This window comes from Argiope bruennichi, chromosome 11, assembly GCF_947563725.1.
Source record: "Argiope bruennichi chromosome 11, qqArgBrue1.1, whole genome shotgun sequence".
NCBI classification, from domain to species: Eukaryota; Metazoa; Arthropoda; class Arachnida; order Araneae; family Araneidae; genus Argiope; species Argiope bruennichi.
In genome coordinates this window covers 66,934,475-66,942,927 of record NC_079161.1, presented here as the reverse complement: position 1 = coordinate 66,942,927, position 8,453 = coordinate 66,934,475, and the positions used below count along the sequence as shown (strand labels likewise).

The window sequence follows — 8,453 nt, the reverse complement described above, 5'->3', positions numbered from 1 at the left end:
TCCGCAAGTTTAAGACATGTGGAAGGAAAGTGAGCTTGCGATCGAAGATTACTCCCAAAAACCGTACTTCAGTCACAACTGGAATTGGTGTGCCTCTTATCTTTATAACCGGATCTAAGTGCATATTTCTTTTCCTACAAAAGTGAACACATCGACTCTTTTCAGGAGAGATAGTGTGACCATTTTTATTGCACCAGGTTACCACCTTATTAACTGCATTTCGCAATTGCTGTTCTATTATATTCATGTTACTACCCTGACATGAGATCTGTAAATCATCAACATACAGACTGGCGTGTACGAATGAGGGCAAATGATTTAAAATTAGACTGAGATGAACAATAAAGAGGGTGACACTGAGGACACTTCCCTGAGGAACACCCTCAGCTTGTATAAAATGATTTGAATAAAAATTACTAACACGAACTCGAAAAATTCTATATGATAAAAAGTTCTGTAAAAATATGGGCATGTTTCCTCTAAACCCAAATTTAAAAAGTGTAGAAAGTATGCCAAAGCGCCACGCACGGTCATAAGCCCTCTCAATATCAAAGAATATGGACACAAGGTGGTTTCTCCGAACAAATGCATTGCGAATTTGGGTTTCCAGCAAAATCAGATTATCAAAAGTCGATCTTCCTTTGCGGAAACCACTCTGCAACTGGGAGATGCAGCCTTGTTTCTCCAATTCGTAGATTAGACGAGCATTAACCATGCGTTCAAAAGTCTTGCAAAGACAGTTGGTAAGAGCAATTGGTCTGTAGTGTAAAGGGCTTGATGGATCTTTCCCAGGCTTTAGAATTGGAATTACAGTAGCTTCGCTCCATTGTTTAGGGTACTTCTGCTCAGTCCAAATCCTGTTAAACAATAGTAACAAATTAGATAGAGAAGTCGCATTTAAATGGCGAAGCATGCTATAAGTTACGCCATCTGGTCCGGGGCTTGTATCGTGGGCTTGAGATAGAGCCCTTTCCAATTCGAACATCCTAAATTCACAATTGTATGCAAAGGTATGACTATCATTAAAATGCAAAGGCAACCGTTCCGCGGGATTCTTAATTGCCAAAAACTCCGGACTATAAGAATCAGCTGCGGAAACTTGTGCGAATGCTTGGCCTAGAATATTAGCTACGTCTAATGGGGCAGAATACAACATATTTCCCGTTTTTAAAACGGGAATGGAGGATTCGCTATAAATGCCATTTGCAGCTTTTATCTTTTTCCACAAAAGTTTAGTGGAAGTTGAGGATGTGGTCGAGGATACGAACTTGATCCAAGATTCTCTTTGACTATGACGCCGAATTCGTCGAGCTAAGGCTTTGGCTTTTTTAAAAGCGACAAGATTTTCGGTCGTAGGGTATCTTCTAAATATGTTCCAGCGTTTTTTCTGATTTTTATAACTATCGCGGCAAGCTTCATTCCACCACGGTCTGCGGAATTTTCTTACATGTGGGGAACTCTTTGGAATGGTGGCATTTGCGGCGCTTATTATGTTATCAACGACATGTTGCACTGCTTCCGTGATGTTGTAAGTAATAACCATATTCTCTGTGATTTCTGCCAAATGCTTGAAAGAATCCCAGTCTGCCCGCTGGAATAGAAAACGCGGAGGACATAATGTCGCACCGCCGCTATCAGCGTGGGAGACTATAATAGAGAAATGATCACTATTGAAAAGATCCTCACTTACTGCGAAAGTCAGCAGTGGCATGAGCTCAGGAGAACATATAGCCAAATCAATACTGTGGAAGCTGCGAGTGGGTTGATGGAAATAAGTCTTCTCGTCATTATTTAGGAGGCAGAGACAGTTATTTGAAATAAATTGCTCGATCTGTCGCCCACGAGAATTTGTATCTTCCGATCCCCATAAAGTACTATGTCCGTTGAAATCGCCTAGCATAATAAATGGTTTAGGAAGCTGATCCACTAGGTTATCAAGTTGTTGTTGATTAACGACATCATGAGGCGGTAAATATATACTACAGACCGTGACTAATGCTCGTGTGTGAACTTGAACTGCCACAGCCTGTAGAGATGTATGTAAAGTAAGAGGTGTGCTCGGATAAAGATTTGAAGTGAAGATACAGACTCCACCAGAACTGCGAGGTTCTGTGTCTGCATCTTTCCGAACACAATTATAACCGCGTAATTTAAGAGAGGTGTTTGGTTTCAAGAAGGTCTCTTGAACACATAAACAAACTGGATTAAATATATTGAAAATTGTCTTGATGTCTAAGAGTTTGGGACGAATGCCGCGACAATTCCATGAAAGGAAGGTACCCATTAAGAGAGTTTTGCAAGTTGAGAGTGCTTGGAATCAATAGTTTGAGTTGCCGAAACATCGCAACTCATTTCAAAATCCTCATCCCCTTCAGATGGATGGAGGGTGATGAGATCTGGAGTTTTGGGCGGGTTACCGAAAACAGATGTTAGATCTTTGTGGGCTATGCCCTGCTTTGCAAGTTCTAATGCTACAGAATTGTGGGTTTTAGATTTAAATTTTGCTTTCAGTTTCTCCGATACCATTTCTTGCGAAAGACCGCGTTTAGAAAGTTTTAGCTTTAGAGAACGTTGGGGTTTCGGTTTAGGTTTCCGTTTTCTGGTTTCATTAGTTTCTGGAGCACTGTTTGTAGATGGTTCAGTATCCGAATCAGATGATTTTACAGGGGTTTGTTTTACAAGGGAATCAGGTGTTTGTTTCTCAGTTAAAATCTGAACACAACTTTTACATTTACAGTTTTTGCAAAATGGATTTTTAGTAATGGATGCATAACTTATGCCAGGGGAAGGTGTTTGTGCAAGGATTTTCCTTTTTGCCTCCGGATATGGGATTTGTTCCTTAGTTTTCACAGTTACGATTTCTTTTTCCAATTTCCAACGTGGACAGGATCTTGAATATGAAGTGTGTTCGCCATTGCAGTTGACGCACTTTTCGGGTGCCGTACACTGCTGGCTGTCATGTCCCTTCTCTGCACAACGGGCGCATGTGAGTGTCCCGCGGCAGGCCATCTTTGAATGCCCAAAACGTTGGCATTGGTAGCATCTAAGAGGATTTGGAATAAATGGTCGGACAGCAAGACGCATGTAACCAGCTTTAACCTTTTCTGGCAATGTTGGTGTCTGAAAGGTGAGAACAAGATGCTTTGTGGGAAGGAGTTGTCCGTCTCGCCGAATTGAGATGCGGCGTACATGAATTACTCCTTCAGATTTGAATTCTTTTACGATATCTTCATTGGAAGTATTAAATAACTCCCCACAAGTTATCACACCTTTAGACGTATTTAAAGATGTATGAGCGGTAACGGATACAGGAATAGTTGCCAAAGCTTTCAACTTAAGAATCTGTTGTGCTTGTTGTCGGGAGTTTACTTCAATCAACAAGTCTCCAGAACGAAGTTTGCGAATAGAAGAAACTTCACCAAGTGTACCAACGACGGCCTTTTCAACAAGGAAAGGCGAAACTGTGTGGAATGTTTCTTTAATTTCTGATATTCTTTTGATTATAAAAAAATGATCAAAATATTTTCCATTAGTTTTTTTTTCGTTCTTTTGTTGCGAAATTAGTTTAGGCCCCATACGATATTAATAGAGTTTCAGGTCCGACGGCACCGCCCACCACGGAGCCCAACAAGGGAAGGCAGCCACCGGCTCTGGCCATTCCCAGCCTCGGCGCTTACCCTAGCGCTAGCCGGAACCTATACGCTCGGAGTTACCCCCGGGGACAGTGACCACCCTTAACGCCAAGCCCAAGGAGTAACCCCTTCGCTTGATCCCTAGCAGACTAGTAACTCAGGTTGCTAGCTACGGCCGATTGATACACCGGGGACCACAGTGCACCGCCCGTCTAATGGGTCGCCACGCACGGCAAACACGTGGGGGTATTAGCTGTCCATGAGAAGCAGGACGCAAACAGAGTGGCGACAGCTTCTCATGGAGAGTTCCCTCGCCTACCCTCGAGGGAAAGAAGAAAAAAGGAGACAGCAGAAGGCGCAGTGGAGATTAAACATAAAGGGAGTAAAGATACCTGGGAACCTCGGGATTGGGACACCCGTACTCACCTATAGTAGGTGAGCCCCTGAGGGGCTGCAGCCTACGAGAGTTTGTACTATCCGCACCCCACAACGTACTATGGCCGCTGAAATCACCGAGTAAAATAAAAGGGGAAGGAAGTTGATCCACTAGATTAAGGATATCCTGTTGAGAAATGACATCATTGGGCAGTAGATAAATACAGCAGACTGTGACCAAAGCTCGTGTATGAACTTGCACAGACACAGCCTGCTGAGTAATATGCAAATTGAGCGGTGTACTTGGATAAAGATTTAAGGTAAAAATACATACACCTCCAGAATTATTATGTCCATGATCTGCGTTTTTCCGCACACAGTTGAAACCGCGCAATTTGAGTGGAATGTTTGGTGCCAAAAAGGTTTGCTGAACACCAATGCAGACAGGATGAAATTCGTTAATTGTCTTGATGTCAGGTAATTTGGAACGAAGACCGCGACAATTCCATGAAAGAAAGGTATCCATTACGAAAGTTTAATAGTTTTTGAAGGATTTAGGGCATTAGTCAGTGGTTGCGCGGATTCGCAACTCATTTTCAAATCTTCATCCTCCTCAGACGGATGGATGGAGTGAGCCGAGTTCGGGACTTTTGGACACGTCACCAAAAAGTGACTTTAAATCTTTATGGACTATGCCTTGCGTCGCAAGTCTCAGAGCGACAGAATTCTGGAAGGTAATTAATTCATGGATCTTTTTCTCACTCATTCTGAGTTGTTTTATTCAAAGTGGTTCATATTTTATTTCATTTTTTATTATTGTAAGTGAACTATTTTCAAATTGAAGATATTTGTGTCGAGTATATATGTTCAGATTCATTCACATTTATTATAAGTAAAATGACTCAAAAGGCAGAACAAGCAGAGATTAAGGCTAAATTAAAGGCTGAACAATTAAAGGTTGAAAATAAATTAAGAAATTAAAGAACGAATTTAAGACGTCTTTTTACTGTATTCGCAAACACGTTCGATGATATTCATCATAAGATTGATAAAGTAAAGGACATTCACGTTCAATATAACAAAGTTATCGAGAAAGCTGAGCGTTTATTTAAAATTGACGATGAAATTAAAGAATGTATTATTTTTACTGATGAAGAATGTGATACGACGGAATCCTACAGAGACAGATTTACCGAAATAAGAGTTGTTTATGAAAAGCAATATACACAAGATGAAAGTAGCTCTGTAGTTTCCAGTAAATACTCACATGACAATTTAAAATTGCCAAAATTACGTATGAAAGAGTATGATCTAATACCTAGAACCTGGGTTGCGTTTTGGGGACAATTTTGTCGTATTGATGAAGATGAGAATATAAGAGAAGAGAAGTTTCAATATTTATTATCTTCGTTAAAACCAAAAACAAAGGCTCGTGATATTGTGGAAAGTTACACACCGTGTAAGGACAATTATGCGAAAGTTATAGAGCATTTGAAGTCCCGATTTGGAAGGAAGGATTTACTGATTGAAGTTTACATTCGAGATTTATTAGCATTAGTCAACAGTAAATCGAATATCAAGTTAAATGATTTGTACGATAAACTTGGTTCATATTTACGTGCATTAGAGATATTAGGTGTGACAGCGTCTAATTATGCAGCAATGTTGTATCCAGTTGTTGAATCGCATCTCCCAACAGAAATCTTAAAAGCATGGGATAGATATAGGCTGAATAGAGAAGGCAAAGAAGATGATCCTGTTGTCTCGAAGGATAAAGTCCTAGAAAATCTTATGACTTTTTTACGTCATGAAGTAGAAGGCGAAGACCATCGTTTTCCAGCAGAAACTTCATTTGGCAATGGTATGAAACGGAAAGAATCTTATAAACCACCACTAAGAGATGAACCCACTGCTGCTACTCTAATTGCGAATACATCCGTTGGAAGAAATCAGTGTATTTTCTGTGAGCGTGCTCATGCAAGTCAAGACTGCCAAAAAATCTCCAACTTGGCTTATGAGGACAGAAAGGGACAAGTTATGCGCAAGAGATGCTGCCTCGTTTGCCTTAAGCCTGGTCACATGGCAAAAAGGTGCAATAGTTCCGTTAAAAGTTTGATATCTGGACGAAGGCATTATGCTTTACCATGTCCAGATTTACGAAAGGATAAAATTTCCTCGAAGAGTAGAGAAGTTGATGAGGGGCAACATTCCACGGAAACTTTGTTAACAAATCTTCCCTCAGAACGTAAAATTTATCTAAAAACTATCACTGTCAGACTACGACGTCTCGCTTCTCCGAAAGAGAGGAGGATGAGTGATTCCGTCTCAAATAGGCTCTCCTCACCCAAAGTGGAAATGCCTTCTCGTGGCGCGAGACGTTACGGAGGAAGACACTCCGCCAACTTGTCTTGGCGTAGCAGAGTCTTCTTACTCCCGTAGTAGGCGTAGTAGGCGAAATCCCGTAGTAGGCGTTAGCTTGAACTCCGTCTGCGATTGGAAGCTGTTGAACAACCAACCTCTGGTTCCCCTCTTTCCCTCTCTCAGTTCTGTGCTGGGAGGAGACGTCAGTCTAGGCTGTGTGTGCTGGATAGTTGGAGAGCGGATCCCTCGCGGACCAATCTCTGCTGTTTGTGCTTAACCGGTCTAAGCAGTCTTCTCTGTAGTGAGGAGCCTGGGAGGGGGTTTCTTTCGCTTGTGGCCTTTTTGGTCTCTCTTACCTGATACAATAGGTTACACCTTAACTGAAGTGCAGCTAGATACTATGTAGTTCACAATAAATTACTATAAGTTCCTTATGACTTAACTTTGAATGATCAGGCCTCTGCAGGCAACAATAAATAGTTTAATTGCAGTTTAAAGCTCACTATTAACTTACACTACTCTCTATCCTTTACTTGTTATTTTTGCTCACAGGTTAGTTCCTTTACGCGTTAAATATCTTTTTTTTTACTTCAAAATTTGTAAATAATGTAAATTTCCTTAGTTAGTTTTTTAGTTCCTTCTTTTTTGTGCGTATTAGCACCTCTAGACTACAGTCCTGTTTAAGTGCCGCACCAAAAATACAAAAACATTTTAAAATTATAAAACACAAAAATAAGACAAAATTCCGCACCACGGAAACTCTTTTGCACGTTGTGTGGTGGCTGGGCTAGTCGTAAAAACCGAGGAAGACGAAATCTGTCTTACCTGCCCTTCAATGGCAGCCATCTCACGCCACTGTTGGGAATCACTGGGGTGACCCAGGCCCTTCGGCAGAACGGGGATGGCGGAAAGACAGATGGAGACTTTCGGAGTGGCACCTCTAGCTCGGTACCTGTTGTGCTCCCTTGCTCACAGAAGGGGAGATGTATGGTTCCACGTTCCCAATTAATTTAATCTCCAGGGATTTTCTCGTTAGAAACTTTCTTCTGACTGGGGGTCCAGAGGAACGGGGCGGTTCTGGTTTCATCTACCGTAAAAAGAAGAACAAACCCTGTCCCAATTCTGCTATTATGGATACAAATAAAGTGAACTCGAATATGGCGCACTGCGACTCTCGCTCTTGTTCTGCTTTTCTATCTGACGATAGCGATTTATATGATATTGCAAAAGATAATGATATTCTTGCGGCAGATTCTCCTCTGCGCAATTCTCAAACTACTTCGGAAGTTGTTGAGAAAATTAAAAATCGGAAACACTCGCTCAGTTCCCGGTTTCTCACGGCTAAAGCCAATAAAACTGCTACCACCGCAGATACCACCAAACAAAAGAAGCGCAAAAAGCGCCTTGCTAAATCAATGAAGAAAGCGAAGCAAAAACTCACGGAGAAGCATCTTAACATCTTTCCAGAGGGTATTTCGCTTAAACCCCTCCCTAAGGTCAGTAACACTGACATTGACAAAATGGAGAGTGAGGACCTCATCCCGGGTACACCGGAGTCCCAACAGGGAATCATTAACAACAACTTTGAAAAATCCCACTTCTCCACAGTTAACGATCTGCAGACTTTTATAGCTAAGCACAAGCTTAAAAGCAATGCTGCAGAAGAGCTAATGGGAATCTTCTCCCGACTTGTCGAAAGTTTCGACATGAGTGCGATAAACAAAAGACTTGAAACAATTGAACAAAAAGTGAGCATTACAGAGGCACCTCCAGCCCAACCGGTAACAACAAAAACCTATGCCTCAACGGCTCAGCAGTGGTCGCAGGGTCTCCTGCCCACGCCAAATGTGCAAATACAAAATAGGGTTCATAACCCTCCCAAACCTAATCCAGCTAAGCAACCAGCTAAACAACCAGTTAAACAACGAGCTCCTGAGCCCGCCAAAACGCAGAAAACTACGGTGAAGACAGACTTCGTGGCCTTGCCCACAATCCTTGTGGCTGCTAAGATCTCACAACCAATGGAGGAGGAACATGTTTCACAACTTAACATCAAATCTCTGCTTGAGTGTAATATACGCCCCA

General features: G+C 41.7%; 1 protein-coding gene across 1 annotated transcript; it reads left to right on the top strand.

Annotated features, from left to right (window-relative positions):
- Positions 1-5,303: 5,303 nt before the first annotated feature.
- Positions 5,304-6,446, top strand: LOC129956609 (uncharacterized). Its single transcript, XM_056068541.1, has one exon. It carries the CDS (start codon positions 5,304-5,306, stop codon positions 6,444-6,446), a length of 1,143 nt encoding a protein of 380 aa, XP_055924516.1.
- The last annotated feature ends 2,007 nt before the right edge of the window (positions 6,447-8,453 follow it).